The sequence below is a fragment of the Neoarius graeffei genome, chromosome 21 (assembly GCF_027579695.1).
Source record: "Neoarius graeffei isolate fNeoGra1 chromosome 21, fNeoGra1.pri, whole genome shotgun sequence".
Lineage (NCBI taxonomy): Eukaryota > Metazoa > Chordata > Actinopteri > Siluriformes > Ariidae > Neoarius > Neoarius graeffei.
The window spans coordinates 12,986,693-13,005,707 of NC_083589.1; the positions used below are offsets into that span (position 1 = coordinate 12,986,693).

Genomic DNA, 19,015 nt, shown 5'->3' on the forward strand with positions numbered 1-19,015 from the left:
AAAGTTGCTGGGATACTGCAGATTATTATTATTATTATTATTATTATTATTATTATTATTATTATTATTATTATTTCACCCCATAATGGAAAACAGCATAAAATAATAACTGATAATTTTTTTAAACATTTGTAAAGATTTAGTTTGAATGGTTGGTGACAGATACAAAACTATGAATTTCACTCTATTTCATTGATCCTTCTTAAAGGTGGAGTACGAGATTTTGGAATAATGGTTCCCGCAAGCCATATTTTGAAAAGAAACACGCCCGCCCTCGCCATGCTCCCACCCCCTGCGTCTCCACCCCTCCTCCCCCTCCCCCCGTGTCTCCACCCCCCTCCCTACCCGTGCCTCCAAAGCATGTTGCCAAAACCATGTTTATGCGAACATAATGGTACTTACAGGTCAGAGCCTGAGAGTGAATCCGAACGAATAGTGGATACGGGAGGAGGAGGTGGTTTCAAAAACCCATGCTTCATTGGTGTCGAACTGGCTTGTGCCATGCTTTCATAACTAAGAAAACAATAAATAAGAGTTATCGTTTGTGCCACATACAGCTAAGCTAACAAATCGTTTGTATGCATGAAATAAATACCATGGAAAAACTACCATCAAGGACGTAATACGACTATACGCGTTAGTACAACAATCCATGTCAGCTAACTTTGCAAATCATGCTAACTTAGGTGGGGTTTACATTAGACCGTATCAGCGGATCATCAGATTAACGTTTTTAAAAATGATTAGCGTGCACACAACAACGCCAATACACGATTCGCATGCACACAGCAACGCCAATACACGGATACACTAATCACATGACTAATTCGGCACGTAAGTTGAAATGTGTCAGTGCGGCTCATCGCTTCCTCCTCAGCGGCTGCGCTCCAAATCACTCCGCCCTGAACAGCGAGTGCCCTCTGGAGGGTGCGCACTCCGGCCCTGTGCAGCTCACAGAGCACGCGAGTGTAGTGCACGAGCAGTGATTCGGGACTGAACCGCTGTGCGCAAGTCACTTACCACTTGCAAGTGGAAGGATGGCAAGCCTAAAGACCATCATAACTACACAATGGGCAGTATTTGCATCAGTATTTGCAGTATTTTCATACTTTTATACTCTTTAATGAAAGGTGATACAAGGCGGAAGTCCGCGCCGTTTTTCAGCAGTCGCGTCACATGACCAACGCCAGCGAATCAGGAAGGTGGATGTCACAGTGACGTTGTCCAATGACGACGCCAGCTAGAGCTCAGCACAGCGTATCCGCGTATTCTCAATGTTTACACAGCACCGGATCAGACACAATCTGGATTGAATACGTGGACCCTGGCGGATTCCTGTTTCCCGGCGTTTCCAGGCGTTTTAATGTAAACGGACAGTGCATCCGCGAAGAAAAAGAGACAGATACGGTCTAATGTAAACTTGGCCTTAGCAAAACCTACATTGTGTATCCGTTGCTTTGAAATGGCTGGAGTGGTCCCTGCGCATACTGTACGCGCAAGGGTAGGGGCGGGGGTGGGGCGGTGAGGGTTGGGGGGTGGGGGGGTTTGGGGTCGCGGGCTTCAGTCTGATTGACGTGTCAGTATCCAATCATTTTGAGGTGGTTACCTCGATAGGATTTGATGGCGTTTTTCCTTTATTTTACACTGTAGACTGGATTAAAATATTTCGTTTTTGGGTCAAACCTTCTATTGTACTGCTTGCAACATGGGTGTGAGGAGCTTTTCAAGCAATATGGTAAAAAATACTCCTGAAAAAAATCTTGTACTCCACCTTTAAGCCAGTACCAGACCTGGCCAATTACATTGTATTCTGTTCTCTGCAGTGTAGGGTTGCTACAACCCTGATTCCAAAAAAATTGTGACGATGTGTAAAATGTAAATAAAAACTGAATGCAATTATTTGCAAATCCTTTTCAACCTATATTCAGTTGAATACAATACAATGATAAGATATTTAATGTTCAAACTGATAAACATTATTTTTTTAATATACACTCATTCTGAATTTGATGCCTGCAACATGTTCCACAAAAGTTGGGAAAGGGGCAACAAAAGATTGGGAAAGTTGTGAAATGTTAAAACAAACAAACAAACAAACAAACAAACAAACAAACAAACAAACAAACAAACAAACAAACCTTGTTTGGAACATTCTCCTGGCAAACAGTAAAAAAATTTGGTAATTAGAAAGGCTCAATGAATCACAAGCAAGGATGGGGTGAGGTTCACCACTTTGTGAAAACATGCATAGGCAAATAGTCCAACCGTTGAAGAACTACATTTCTCAATGCATTATTGCAAAGAATTTAGGGATTTCACCATCGACAATCCATAATATCACCAAACAATTCACAGAATCCAGAGAAATCTCTGCACATAAGGGGCAAGGCTGAAAAACAACAGTGAATGCCCATGACCTTTGATCTCAGGCAGCACTGCATTAACATGTGAAATGATTGAATTAAGGACATTACTACATGGGCTTGAGAACACTTTGGAAAACTGCTGTTGGTAAATGCAGTACATTGCTACATCTACCATGCAAAGCAAAAGACAAATATCAACAAGATTCAGAAATGCTGTCAAATTCTCTGGGCCCAAGCTCATCGGAGATGGACTGACACAAAGTGGAAAAGTGTGCTGTGGTCTGACAAGTCCACATTTTGAATTATTTTTGGAAATCATGGATGTTGAGTCTTCAAGGCTAAAGAGGAAAAGGACCGTCCAGATTGTTACCAACACAAAGTTCAAAGTTCAAAATCTTTTGGGGGTGTGTTATGCCGCTTTTCCACTACAAACGCGGCTGAGCCATGCCGTGCCGAGTCGAGCTGAGTCGGGCTGAGCGGGGCTGTTGGAGTTGCATTTCGACTACAACCGCGCTGAACCGTGCTGGCTGGAAGTGGGTGGACACATTGGGTGGAGTTAGCGAAAGTGGGTGGACGTTATGTGATGTCGTTAAGCAGCGCAAACAGTGACATCAGTGACAGTGGCGGAACAAGTCAGAGCCGGGCCGGGGGCGGGGCAAATGACCGGGCCCTTTATTAAAGCTTATCATAATATCATTTTAGGCTACAAAATGTCCGCAACTGCGGTGTTTACCAATTTCAACACTACCGGGTGCAACTATGTTATTTAGTACATCAAGTCCTTCAAACGAACATGTAACTCAGAAACAAAAAACATTAGGATACTGTACATGGCTCATAATAAAACATCAATAGCCTATACTGCGCACATTATTTGAAGGGCATACGAATGAGCGCTCAGAGGTTGCAACGGTGACAGGAAGAGTCAGAAATAAAAGGAGGGTGGTGCAAACCTCATTGAATGCACTGTGTTTACCAATTTCAACACTACGGGGTGCAACTATGTTATTTTGTACATTAAGTCCTTCAAACGAACATGTAACTCAGAAACAAAAAAACATTAGGCGACATACTGTACATGGCTCATAATAAAACATCAATAGCCTACTGCGCGCATTATTTGAAGGGCATACGACGAGCCTTGCGCTCCGCGAACTCGTCCACGATGCTCTGTATGTCACTGATTCAGTGATCTTTTCAGCGGTAGTCTCACGACCCGAATAGTAAACAATAAACATGGAGGACATGGAGTCGTTAGTGTTGCTGGTCTTGGTGCTGTGGCTTGTTGTCACCGACAACGCGGACAGATACTGGCAAGAGCGTATAGATGAGGCGAGGCGCATAAGGCTTCAGAAATTCTCGTAATTCGTAATTATTCTTCTTCCGGGTTTGCGGTGTTTACAGATCCCAGCGTGCTCGCGGGGCGTGTGTGGGCATGTGAGGACACTCCTCCTCACCAATCAGTGCACAGGGGAGTGTCTGCTCACGCCCCCAGCCTCACTCGGCACGGTTTGGCTCGCTTCAGCCCCACTCCAAAACGGTGCGAGTTTTAGGGGCTAAGCAGGGCTGAAGCGAGCTGAGTCGTGCTGGTTTTTGGTAGTCGAAACGCGAGCCGTGTCGGGCTGAAGTGAGCTGAAGCGAGCTGAAGTGAGCTGAAAAAGGGTAGTGGAAAAGGGCCATTAGTGTCCATGTCTTCTGTGAAGGCTCCATTAATGCTGAAAGGTACATACAGGTTTTGGACCAACGTATGCTGCCATCCAGACAATGTCTTTTTCAGCGACATCCTTGCTTATTCCAGCAAGACAATGCCAAACCACATTCTTCATGTATTACAACAATGTGGCTTCAGCATGACTTCAGAGTGCAAGTGCTAAACTGGCCTGCCTGCCTCCATTGAAAATGTGTGGTGCATTATGAAGTGCAAAATATGACAACAGAGACCCTGGACTGTTGAGCAACTGAAGTCATATATGAAGCAAGAATGAGAAAGAAATTCACTTTCAAAACTTCAACAATTAGTGTCCTCAGTTTGCAAATGCTTACTGAGTATTATTAAAAGAAAAGGTGATATAACACAGTGGTGAACACGTCCCTGTCTCAGCTCTTTTGGAATGTGTTGCAGACATCAAATTCAAAATGAGTGTATATTTACAAAAACAATAACATTTATCAGTTTGAACATTAAATATCTTGTCTTGGTATTGTATTCAATCAAATATAGGTCAAAAAGGATTTGCAAATCACTGCATTCTATTTATGGTTTATACAGTGTTCCAGCTTTTTTAGAATAGGGATTGGTTTGGTTAGTAATGTATGAAGAAGAAGCCTTTGTCACATGCACACTCAAGCACAGTGAAATTCATCCTCTGCATTTAACCCATCTGAAGCAGTGAACACATGCATGCACACACAAGTGAGCAATCAGTGCACACACACACACACACACACACACACACACACACACACACACACACACACACACACACACACACACACACCAGAGCAGTGGGCAGCTATGCTACAGTGCTCGGGGAGCAGTTAGGGGTTAGGTGCCTTGATCAAGGGCACTTCCGCCCAAGGCCGCCTCATGTTAACCTACGGTAACTGCATATCTTTGAACTGTGGAGGATACAGGAGCACCTGGTGGAAACCCACACAGACACGGGGAGAACATGTAAACTCTATACAGAAAGGCCCCCGGGGGCCACTGAGCTTGAACCCAGAATCTTCTTGCTGTGAGGCAACAGTGCTAACTACTACACCACCAAATCCTGGACATGTATGATGCATTGTAGTAATAAAGATACTCAGCCCTCTTACTGGCCATTCTTGCATGTTGGACATCTTGGATATAGGCATTGTCAAACTTTTCAGTTTGCTTATATGCTTGCTGTTGTACATACACTATATGGCCCAAAGTGTGTAGACACCTGACCATCAGGGTCATGTGTGAGTGTTCCCAAAACTGTGGCCACAATATTGGATGCACACAATTGTCTAGAATGTCTTTGTATGGTAGCAATAAACTTTAATCAAACTAAAGAGCCTAGCTCAAACATGGTCCAGACTGAATGTGCCTGTGCACAAACTTTTGGCCATGTAGTGAATTTCAGCATATTGTGAATTTGGATTGCTTTAACATGGTTAAATAATGAACAATGATTCAGGAAATGTATTAATGATTGAAACTCCAGGGCTCTAAAGCTAGCCTATTAATGCTTCTTATTTTTACCAACCAGCCTGGATTCCTGGAGGTTTAATAACTTTTAATTAGCCAGTGCTATGACATTGATTGGCCCAAGTCTTTCCATTTTTACCACATAGTGTTTAAAAGAGGGTGAATATCTACATCCTACTTGCACAGTTTGCAATGAGCATGTCCCAACTGTCCCAAAGAAGCGTGTTTAGTGCAGGGTGAAAGAGCTTGCATACCATTCATTCAGCTTTATTAACCACTTTGTCCTGATCAGGGTAATGGTCAATCCTGGGACCACTATGCACAATGTAGAAAATATGTCCTAGATGGGAATGCATTTGCACACTCATTCATATCTGAGGGCAATTTAGAGTTGTCAGTCTACCTACTAGCATGTTTATAGGAGGTGGGATGAAACTGGAGAACACTGAGGAACACCATTTATACCCAGGGAGATCACAGACAATAACTTGCTTAGAATTAAATCAGGGACCCTGTACCTGTGAGTTGACAATGCTACCCACTGTACCACTGTGTCACCCTGCTTCAATTCAGATGTGTATGTGAAAAAAAAAAAAAAACCCAGCTATATAGAAATAAGTTTCTTCCTGTATATTTAACGACTCTTTTACCCATAATACTTTGTACAGAATTAGTTATGCCTGTTTCTCAGCTTGCATATTGTTATAAGTTAGAAAATTTATTATATAAATTAAATTAATATGTAGACACACAAAGTCACAAGTCCATTGGTGTATTTTAATCTTTCATTCTTTTATGCAGTCAAACTTTTTAAATATTTCATGGAGTACTTCCAAAAGGAGAAGCATACCTTGCTGATGGTATCCATGATGACTATAAATTGCACAAATTAACTGTTTACAGATAAAATGTATGCCATCCAATTACTCAGTTGTTCAGTGTAATTAACATGTAGTTACCAATATTGATGTATGCATTTATTGTTACCACCATTATGCGACTACACTATTCATACTATTGTATTGTATGTAGTCCAGTGGAGCTTTGTATTCCTGTATTATTTTGTTCTTTCATTATGGTCCTATAAGTACAAGATTACCTGCCTGTGTATGTCAATGTGTTTTGGTCTACAATACAACTGATTTGACTAGAAACTCTATTTGAAATGTAGGTGTTACTTATTTGCTCTGCTGCCCTCTGCTATTACATAACAGAATTTGTACCTTTCCAATGTAAACTGGAATTCTTTTATCATATACCTAATTCTGTCATCTCCAATCAAATATACTGTCCAGTGAATGAAGGATGAGCAGCCCATTCTGTAAAATAAGTTGATCTATTTGTAACTTCCTCCTTTCTATGATGAGCCAATAGGAAACCTGCTGTCGTATCTGAAATGCAGTGACTGTGCATTCCAATATTATGAACCAAAGGAGGAGAAAGTCTTATCTGATGAACCACTGACATTCTGTTGTCTGAACATCTGTCTGCTGGCTGTGACTTTCTCCCTGAGAGACAATTTGCTGGCAGAAATAGGGGAAACTTTGTGCTTTCCAGGTAATGTGGCTCTGCCAAACCTGTGGAATAGACCATGGAGTTAATTGGTGTAGTATTCAACTTGTCACTATAAAGCTTTTATTTAATATGTATGTTTTACTCTATGTCATTTCTGTAAAACTTTATATATAGATTTTTTCAGACTAAAACGTTCTAAAATGTTCTCAACTTCTTTTTAAACAGTGAAAACAATACATTGATAAATTAGCCAAATTATTTATTTATTTATTTTGTTTTACTAAATCACAATTCAATCCCACTAACTAGTTTAGAGTCAGATCATCAGTGTACACTGGCTCAAACAGACTTTGATCAAGACTTCAGACTCTTCTGAAGCTGGAGTTGAACCATGGCAGAAAAACTTTCCAGATGGTGCTGTAGATGTTGTATCCTTCATACATTATTAACTTATAAAGAGCTTTCATGCAGCACAGCATGCCCTTAGTTCCAGAATTAACCATTTCAGCTAAGTGTAAGGATTGAGTTGTGGAGATGGATGCAAGCGTGGAGTTTTAAAGATTCTCACAAATAAAACACAAAAGCATGAAAAACCAAAACATGAGGAGAATGGATAACCATAAACATGACTAGGCAAAGTGGCATTAATAATGACAAACACAAAACAAAAAAGGCAATAGAAACAGGGGTATAAATAAACAGACTGAGAGACAAACAAGAAACAGGTGTGCATAATTACAGTCAACGAATGTGCTTGTTTGTGGGAATTGTAGTTTGAGGTAGGCTGTTCAGCATGCATTGGAAAGCGCAACCTGGAAGTCACGCTAGGCACCGTTTCTCTGCACTAGCGTGACACTGAGTTGCCAGTACTTGTTCACATAACTGCATTTTAAGAATTGATAAAATATTGTAATATGACACATGGATTTAATATTTTGCTCATTTATTGAAACAATTTATTTACTTTCCTCGTTAACAATGTAGCCTGAAAAAGCACTGATGGCAGTATTTTAATTTGTAGCCTGTGCTGGCCGTTAATGGAAGTGCATTTTCTTTGCTGCAGAAATACAATAGCCTGAATGTATGGATGTCCTGAAACTGTTCTTGCTTTAACTATGGAAAAAAATGACTAGTCAACTTGTTAACTAGACTCATCTCATCTCATCTCATCTCATTATCTCTAGCCGCTTTATCCTTCTACAGGGTCGCAGGCAAGCTGGAGCCTATCCCAGCTGACTACGGGCAAAAGGCGGGGTACACCCTGGACAAGTTGCCAGGTCATCACAGGGCTGACACATAGACACAGACAACCATTCACACTCACACCTACGGTCAATTTAGAGTCACCAGTTAACCTAACCTGCATGTCTTTGGACTGTGGGGGAAACCGGAGCACCCGGAGGAAACCCACGCGGACACGGGGAGAACATGCAAACTCTGCACAGAAAGGCCCTCGCCGGCCACGGGGCTCGAACCCGGACCTTCTTGCTGTGAGGTGACAGCGCTAACCACTACACCACCGTGCCGCCCTGTTAACTAGACTACTTTGTAAAATTACTGGTCAAATAATACAAATAAGTAATGCAACCCCTCCTCTGTTGGCAAGCTGGTCAGCACCTTGCTATACAGTGCTCCCAATAACTACCATACACAGACCCGGTGGCAGAAGCGGTCTAGTAGCCGGGCATTGCACTGGCTGGGGGTGGGCACGCATCGGTGAACCCAATTTTACTAGGGGGGTCCGGGGGCATGCTCCCCCGGAATAAATTTTTGAAAAAAAAAACCCCACTCTAAAATGGTGTATTTTGAGCTCTTCAGACACCCTGTTCCGCTGCTATATATTGTCTGTCACTGAGCGCATTTGAAGGGAATATTCTGTTTCATACGGAATATTGGCAGTATTCCGTTTGCGCACGAGTCATGTTGTAAACTCGTTCCGAATACCCAACACTGAATGCGCAAACAGATGATTGTGATCAATGTTGACAGCAAATTAAGATTGATATTTACAATTAAGAGTGCGCAACAGAAGATTACATCACACTCATCCTCCCTGCACAAAGCCTAACTGCAGTCACTGAATCCCTTCTAAGTGAAACCATGCGCATTAAAAGTTTTATGTCTCAAATCTAGTTTTGTGAAGCATGACAATCTTTAATACAGATGTGTTTTGTAGGTTAACTGAAACGTCAAAACCAGTTTCTTACCTCCAGTGCTTAGTTTGCAAATCAAACGCCAAGTGCATGACAGCGCAGGGCTGACGAGATGGGCGCAGGCCGAAACGTTAAGAAAACAGTGTGTCATGTATACACATTTTAAATTAAGGATTTTTCTTTAATATTATGCCCTTTTTTAAAAAAAAAGAAAAGCATTTAATTGTAGTAGCCTGCGATTTATTTATTTATTTTAAATATTGTGTTAAGCTGTTGGCCCTAGCCTATGACAGGGTGGGCCTACGTGACTAAATAGGCAGGCCCGGCCCCCAAAGGCCCGCCCATCGTGCCAGGCCCGACCATACATCATCCCTCAGAACACAATAATGAAGAGCAGTGACTGGCATGGGATGCTTTAGGGCTGAAAACATTGCCCATTCTAGGGTCTAGGGAAACAAACTTCATTTAGGCCAATGGCCCCAAAATTTATTGGGGCTCACAAACTTGTTAGTATTAGACTTCAAGTTGTTGCTCTGACTGATGAAGAATCTCTTGGACAGGCATATAGTCAGAAAGATAGACTGCACAGTTCAGACAAGGGGTTCTACTCAACACATCTCTTTGTTCAGAAGGATGGTGGTTTCTCTTGTTTTCCAAATGTCCCTTGCTTTCTGTCTGCTATGCTTATTATATGGGTTCAGAAAATGTTTAGACACCTTCAGTTTTTGCACATTTTACTGTGTTATAGACTTAATTTAAAACAGATTCAATTGATTTTATTGCTTTTAGTCTTCACAATAGTCTTCGAAATAATCAATAATGACAATGCAAAAATGTTTTTAGAAATGTAAATGCATTTAAAATCAAAACTAAGCTCTTTTATGTAAATATGTATTCAGATTCAGTACTTTGTATAAGCATCTTTGGCAACAATTACAACTTCGAGCCTCTGCAAGCTTTGCACACCTGGATTTGGGCAACTTCCCCCCATTCTAACTGGCAGATCTGATCAGACTCAGTCAGATTGGATGGAGAGAGTGTGTAAACTGCTATCTTCATGTCTCTCCATGGATATTCTATGGGTTTCATATCTGGGCTTTGGTTGGAACATTCAAGAACATTTGCAAAGCCACTGCAGCCTTGTCTTACCTGTATACTTATGGTTATTTTCATGCTGAATGGTGAGCCTTGACCCAAATCCGAGCTTGTACATTATTGAGCAGAATTTCTTCAAGGACCTCTCTGTATTTGGCTGCATTTGTCATACATCTTATACATTACGTTAATTCTGAGCAGTCTCCCCATTCCTGCCACTGAGAAATACAGGTACCCACACAGCATGATGCCGCCAACACTGTAGGAATGGCAATTGCCAATTGTATCTGGCAAGGCCAGATAGCCACCTGGAATAGGATGAACTCTCCTACAACTGACCTCACCATGCACTACACACATTTACTTATTTCCTCCTTTAATGACTGATCCTCACTACCTCACACAGAATTGAACAACTCGGCCACAGAGACCTGCATGCACTCAAAAAAAAAAAAACATTGGATTTACTTAACTGGGTTATGGCAACCAGTCCCACAAAACTGTGTTAATTTATATGTATTGAATACAGTTATGTTGAGTTATTCAAAACATAACTGTATTCAATACATCTAAATTAACACAGTTTCGTGGGACCGGTTGCCATAACTTGGTTAAGTAAATCCAATGTTTTATTTTTTTGAGTGTGTAGCCCAGACATGGCAAGATCTTATTTTCCATTGCTGCTTTCACAAGTAGTTACTACATGTGGTGGCTTCCCCAAGGACCTCTACTGTCTGCAAATGTACAGAGAGATTTGGCATACTTAGCCATGTCACCTGTGTCTCTATGTTTTGCCCATTGGACTTACTTGCCAACCAAGGACTGGAACCAGATGGTAGTGCTCTGTGGGCTTACAAATCTATTATGGCCTTTCTTAAAAGGATGTGGAGATTCCATTGACCACAATTCCCCAAGAGTCCAGTGTAGGATGATGTACAGGAGTCCCTTAAGCATTTTCCTTATGAATCTATACAAGATGCTGAATAAGCTGGGTGTGAAAACAGCCTTTTGGTGAGCGATCACTGCAGCAAAAACAGTGGAAGAACTCCATACTCTGGTATAAAGCTTCCCTTGCTTGTTGGTGGACAAATGACTCTGGGCTGACCATGTGATTAAACTCAGAATGTTTGCAGCCTTCTGTGAAGGCAAGCCTACAGAGTGTTCCTTGTTGTCCACATTATGCACCCTACAGAACTATTTTGACCAGATGGCAGCCAATTTGATCCTCGTATCAACTGCCTTTCAGAATCTGCCTTGTTGGAAATGTTGGAGCTCCCTTCTAAGGCTGGCTTAGAAGACACCATCACCATGGCCTATAGATAGACTAGTCACCCAGCCCCTTCAGTGACATGCCACTGTGCAAATAGCATCTCCTTCTCATGCTTCTCATGGGTTTTACTTAGAGGTTTGCTGTTATAGGAATTTTGCACTGCTACTACCTGTGCATGAGTAGGAAGTGTAAAATACCACCCTGGCTCTTTGTCATTGAGAACCAGCTCTGACCAGCAAGAACTAGGTGAGAATGTTGCAGGGAAAACTGGCTGCATGACAGTGGCATTTACTGCAAATACTTGTACATACATTATACATCACTTTGTTGGAAGTTTCCAGTATACATGTGCATACACACAAGAAGGTATATAGGTAGATTTCACCAACACTGGTGGTTATCTGGGGTTCAAAGTAGCACAATTTCTTATACAACTAGTGTTCATGTTAGAGACTCTTCAGCACTTGTGTTTTTGAAACCCTTTATGGTGTATAGTGGGCCCCTTCACAGAGCTCTCTAAACCCTAATTCAAAACTGGAATAACATAGCCCTCAAGGCATGTGTTTTTTGGCACGTGTCAGATTACACCATTTTTTATCATGTTTAATTACAACTTTGTTTCCAAAAAGTTGGGACATCTCATCTCATCTCATCATCTCTAGCCGCTTTATCCTTCCACAGGGTCGCAGGCAAGCTGGAGCCTATCCCAGCTGACTACGGGCGAAAGGCAGGGTACACCCTGGACAAGTCGCCAGGTCATCACAGGGCTGACACATAGACACAGACAACCATTCACACTCACATTCACACCTACGGTCAATTTAGAGTCACCAGTTAACTTAACCTGCATGTCTTTGGACTGTGGGGGAAACCGGAGCACCCGGAGGAAACCCACGCAGACACGGGGAGAACATGCAAACTCCGCACAGAAAGGCCCTCGCCGGCCCCGGGGCTCGAACCCAGGACCTTCTTGCTGTGAGGCGACAGCGCTAACCACTACACCACCGTGCCGCCCAAGTTGGGACATGTAAACTGCAAATAAAAACAGAATGTGATGATTTGCAAATCATGGAAACCCTATATTTCATTGAAAATAGTACAAAGGCAACATATCAAACACTGAAACTGAGAAACCAAACAAAGTTTAGTGGGGGATATAGAAACGGGTTCTGTCCATCTGACAGTCTGTCCATCCATCCATCTGTCCATCCGTCTGTCAGTCTGGCTGTCCGTCCGTCTGGTCACATTTTTGTTTCCAGGCCATATCTTTAAAACTACTGAAGATATCTTCATGAAACTTTGTATACATATCAAGCAACATGTGAACTGGTGCCTTTTGCTATTTTGGATTTTTGAAAAAAAGTATTTTTTAAATTTTTGCATAAAAAATAGATTTTGACTTAGTTTCTAAGAGCAATGTTCATTTCCAGAGCATATATCCAAAACTATTCATGATACGAATTTGAAACTTGGTATACATGTTAACAAGGTGATGTAGATGTGCCTTTTAGAAATGTGTTCTGTCCGTTCATCCATCTGGCTGTCCGTCCGGTCACGTTTTTGTTTCCAGGCCATATCTTTAAAACTACTGAAGATATCTTCATGAAACTTTGCATACATATCAGGCAACAAGTACAATGGTGCATTTTGCTATTTTGGATTTTTGAAAAAATTTTTTTTTCAAATTTTTACATAAAATTAGATTTTGACTTAGTTTCTAAGAGCAATTTTAATTTCCGGAGCATATATCCAAAACCATTCATGATACAGATTTGAAACTTGGTGATGTGCCTTTTCATACTAAGAAATTTGAGAAATTAAAATTTTTCATGTTTGCATGAAAACAATTTCAGACTTAGGGCCTCTGCATGCTCTTGCGACAAGGCTTTCGCAGATAGCTTTTCGCAGACAGTTGTAATTTATCGTTGAGCGGGGAGTAATAGGCATGCGCGATGTTATTCACCGCCACAACGCAAGGGGGCACGAAGTCGCGAAATCGCTAGGAGTAGTTGGTGGGTGTGGATAGTGGAGTGTTTATCCTCCGGTTACTTATAATGACTAGAACTGGAGTCGTATAGATGTACGTACTTCCTCACTTCCTCGATCAACCGCTCTTCGTGCTGCTCCATCTTCGCTCGTGTTTTTAAAAATGGCGGTAGTGAAAACAAACCAAACCGGGAAAGTAGGGAAGCGGAAGTGCGTGTACAGCGGATGTAGAGTGGACCATTCAGAGCCCTCTTGTCTGCGACGCTGTCTGCGAGGCTTCTGCGGTGGTCACAATTTTTGGGAGGTGCGCACAGAGCGTCTGCGAAGGGGGGGGCTACGCAGACGCCATCTGCGATGCCATCTGCGAGGACTGCATTGTCAGCATAAATTGGCCTTTAGTCTCTCAGGTTAGTCTTAGAGGTAGGTTTTGTTTCCGGAGCAGAACTTGAAAACTATGAGTGATATGGTCTTGAAAGTTGGTATATGTGTTGATTAAGTATATGTGCCTTTTAATATTAAGCAATGTGAGAAATTTTCATTTTTATCTCACCTGGACCAAAGGTCTGGTGGGCTTATGTCATGGGCTGCTGAGGTCAGTGTAAAGAGGTAGGGTTGGATTCCTACAGCAGAACTTGAAAAATGTGACAAATAATATCTTGAGACTTGGTATATAGTTGGTATATAGGGTGGGGGATATAGATGACTCTATCTTCTTGGTTTTTTTTTAAATAGAATGGAAAATGCTCATATTGGTTTTAAAGGTTGTTATCGCCAGGGTGGTTGTGAGGTTTTGCCCTCTCAGCCGATAAAATGACCCAGTGTCTCAGCACAAAATATAGCCTTTGACAACCAAGTCCAACTCCTGGCCTACACGTGGCAGAACCATTTCGTACCAACAGGAGAAGGGGCGAAAGGCAGGCTACTAGCACCTTAAAACAGTTGTTGCTGTTGCTCTTCTTGGTTTTGATTCCATGCACTGTCTCCTTGTGTGCATTTTCCTTTCATCTTTTGGTTTGCTCATTTTGGCCCCCTGGTGGGTAGCAACCTTTGGAACCTAGCTCCCTAGATGCTGTGAGTTCTAGGTTGGCATTAGGAAGGGCATCCATCTGTAAAACCTTGCCTCATTAAAGTCATGGTAGTAGTCTGTAGAAATGTTAATGAGAACAGGACTCCTAGAGATAGGATTGTAGTCAAAGGTGGGGTGGGTGTCGGATGTGGGCACCGCCAGATCATCATCAAGCAACTACGTCAAATGTTTTGGGTATCAACGTTGAATGTTGGTACTATGAGAGGCGGAGGTAGTGAGGTGGTTGAGACTATTTTTAGAAGGAAAATCAATCTCTGTTGTCTCCAAGAGACAAGATGGAGGGGTGGATCGATTGTGGTATGGTATGATTAGAGGAAAAGACTCCAGGTATAAGTTCTTCTGGATAAGTATTGGTGGTGTTAGTTTTCTCCTGGCAGAGAAGTGGGTGGAGTGTGTGCTTGAAATCAAGCATATATCTGATAGAACATTCCTTATCAAGATCAACATGGTTAACATCTTAACCATCCTCTCAATACATGCCCCACAAATAGGGCTAGATAACAGGGCCAAAGACACTTTTTATGAACTGCTTCACTGTACTGTGTCCAAGATTGGGATCTCTGAGACTTTGCTCCACTTCGATTTCAGTGGCCATATTGGAAGTATTCATGGTGGGTTTGGCTATGGCAACCACAACTTTGAAGGGGAAAGGCTGCTCAAATTCTCTGTGGCTAATGAGCTCATCATTTGTAACTCTTTCTTCAAAAAGAGAGTAAACCATTTGGTCACCTACTAGTTAGCAGGCTCCTTCACCCACGTCAATTACATTCTTGTAAGATGCTGTGAATTTCGACTTGTCACCAACACCAAGGTCCTTCCTGGGAGGAATGTGCACCACAGCATAAATTGCTCATCTGTGATCTTACTCTCAAGACTGGCAAGTCATGTAAGAAAACTTTTACCCTCAAGTTCCATACCTGGAGGCTAAGAGATCCTGTGGTGAAGAAACACTAGAAACAGTGGAAACTGAGCTGCAAGACAGTCACTCCATGTTGGTTGAGGAACCCTGGCAACCCCTGAAAAGCAGCCTGCTAACAGCAGCTGATAAAGTGTGTGGATCTACAAAGAAAAGCAAGTGGAGGAAGCAGACATGGCGGTGGGATGAGACAGTCAGTTATGCTGTAAGAGAAGAAAGGCTCATCTCTGTGTGGGTTTCCAGTAGACCTCGATGCTAAGGCTTTTGTCTTGTTTGAGGTCTACCAGAAACCCCCCCACACAGACCAGTACCTACTGTTTAACTCTCACCACCCACTGGAACACAAATTGCGGGTTATTAGGACCTTACATCACAGGGCTCAGAACATCCCTACAATGGTAGAGGGAAAAGAGAAGGAGCAAAAACACATCAACGAAGCACTTCGAAGTGCAGGTATCCCAACTGGGCTTTTGTCAAGATCAGGAAAAGAAACATAACAGACAGGGAAGAAAACAGCAACAAATGCAAAAACATTGTCATTCTCTACATTTCTGGACTATCTGAGAAACTCAGGAGGATCTTCCACAAACACAACATCCCTGTACACTTCAGACCCAGTAACACTCTGAGGCAGAAATTGGTCCACCCTAAGGACAGAATACCCAGACACAAACAGGACAACATAGTATATGCAATTCAATCAAGTGAGGAATGCACAGACCTGTACATTGGGGAAAAGAAACAACCACTTCACAAGGACATGGCTCAACACAGGAGAGCCAGTTCCTCAGGCCAGGACTCTGCAGTCTATCTTCATCTCAATAACAAAGGACAGTTGTTTCAGGACTGCAATATACATATTTTAACCAGAGAAGACCAATAGCTTGAAAAAGGAGTAAAAGAAACTATCTTCGTCAACCTGGAACAACCATCACTGAACAGCATTGACACCATTTATCAGCCACCTACAATGCAATCCTTGGCACACTCCCCAGACAACTGAATACACATCCACACCAAGACATAGCTGACTTAAATGACTCACATGATGGCAGAAATAGCCAACGACCCACAGATCCACCCTAATGACCCTCTAGCCTGCCAACGCCATTCACTCCCGGCCTCCAGTGACCCTAATAACCTACAGGATGGCTGAGAGGGTCAACAACCCATGTGACCTTATTTATTTATTTATTTAGCTAGCTTCACCTGATAAATACAATAATGGATAGGCAGGGACACCACAACAGTAAAAACCAATTACTGTGGGCCCAGAAAAACAATAAAAGTATACTACAGTAAGAATACAAAAATACAACATTAATAGCAGCAGGTGATTTGGCTCGCTAGACTTCTTGCAGTATTACATTTCAAACAAATTGACGTGGATCCTCATAATTGTAATTGGAAAGAGCGTCATTCTACAACCCCAATTCCAAAAAAGTTGGGACAAAGTACAAATTGTAAATAAAAACAGAATGCAATAATTTACAAATCTCAAAAACTGATATTGTATTCACAATAGAACATAGACAACATATCAAATGTTGAAAGTGAGACATTTTGAAATTTCATGCGAAATATTGGCTCATTTGAAATTTCATGACAGCAACACATCTCAAAAAAGTTGGGACAAGGGCAATAAGAGGCTGGAAAAGTTAAAGGTACAAAAAAGGAACAGCTGGAGGACCAAATTGCAACTCATTAGGTCAATTGGCAATAGGCCATTAACATGACTGGGTATAAAAAGAGCATCTTGGAGTGGCAGCGGCTCTCAGAAGTAAAGATGGGAAGAGGATCACCAATCCCCCTAATTCTGCGCCGACAAATAGTGGAGCAATATCAGAAAGGAGTTCGACAGGGTAAAATTGCAAAGAGTTTGAACATATCATCATCTACAGTGCATAATATCATCAAAAGATTCAGAGAATCTGGAAGAATCTCTGTGCGTAAGGGTCAAGGCCGGAAAACCATACTGGGTGCCCGTGATCTTCAGGCCCTTAGACAGCACTGCATCACATACAGGCATGCTTTTGTATTGGAAATCACAAAATGCATGCTGTATGTGGCATCACATACAGCCATGCTTTTGTATTGGAAATCACAAAATGGGCTCAGGAATATTTCCAGAGAACATTATCTGTGAACACAATTCACCATGCCATCCGCCGTTGCCAGCTAAAACTCTATAGTTCAAAGAAGAAGCCGTATCTAAACATGATCCAGAAGCGCAGACGTCTTCTCTGGGCTAAGGCTCATTTAAAATGGACTGTGGCAAAGTGGAAAACTGTTCTGTGGTCAGATGAATCAAAATTTGAAGTTCTTTATGGAAATCAGGGACGTCGTGTCATCTGGACTAGAGAGGAGAAGGACGACCCAAGTTGTTATCAGCGCTCAGTTCAGAAGCCTGCATCTCTGATGGTATGGGGTTGCATTAGTGCGTGTGGCATGGGCAGCTTACACATCTGGAAAGACACCATCAATGCTGAAAGGTATATCCAGGTTCCAGAGCAACATATGCTCCCGTCCAGACGACGTCTCTTTCAGGGAAGACCTTGCATTTTCCAACATGACAATGCCAAACCACATACTGCATCAATTACAGCATCATGGCTGCGTAGAAGAAGGGTCCAGATACTGAACTGGCCAGCCTGCAATCCAGATCTTTCACCCATAGAAAACATTTGGCGCATCATAAAACGGAAGATATGACAAAAAAGACCTAAGACAGTTGAGCAACTAGAATCCTACATTAGACAAGAATGGGTTAACGTTCCTATCCCTAAACTTGAGCAACTTGTCTCCTCAGTCCCCAGACGTTTACAGACTGTTGTAAAGAGAAAAGGGGATGTCTCACAGTGGTAAACATGGCCTTGTCCCAACTTTTTTGAGATGTGTTGTTGTCATGAAATTTAAAATCACCTAATTTTTCTCTTTAAATTATACATTTTCTCAGTTTAAACATTTGAAATGTCATCTATGTTCTATTCTGAATAAAATATGGAATTTTGAAACTTCCACATCATTGCATTCCGTTTTTATTAACAATTTGTATTTTGTCCCAACTTTTTTGGAATCGGGGTTGTAATATTTCTTAAGTAATGTTTTAAATTGCAGCAGGTTTAAGTTCTTGCATCTTAAGTTAGGTGGTAGACAATTCCAGACACGTGTAACTCAGACAAGATAGGACCGTTGAAAAGTTGCAGTCCTACATTTGGGTAACCGAAAGAGAATCGTGTTTGTGTTGGACGAAGATCTTGTCACTCATCTAGGAATATCAGGGGATGGTAGCACATCAGCAGACAACTGAACAAGGCCATTTGTAGCTTTAAAGAAGAAGACAAGGTCCATGTATTCATGCCAGTATGAAATTGGCATCAGCTCTAATGTGGTAAGCCTGTCTGTGTATGACTCACAACAGAGGAAGGGAAGATTTAATATGAATTTTG

General features: G+C 41.9%; 1 protein-coding gene across 1 annotated transcript in view; it reads right to left on the reverse strand.

Annotated features, from left to right (window-relative positions):
• Positions 1–6,822: 6,822 nt before the first annotated feature.
• pax4 (paired box 4) overlaps positions 6,823–19,015 on the reverse strand; it is a 48,428-nt gene continuing 36,235 nt past the window's right edge. Inside the window, exon 6 of the mRNA XM_060903504.1 lies at positions 6,823–7,052. Coding sequence (XP_060759487.1) covers positions 6,823–7,052 — 230 coding nt within the window. The remainder of the gene's footprint in view (positions 7,053–19,015) is intronic.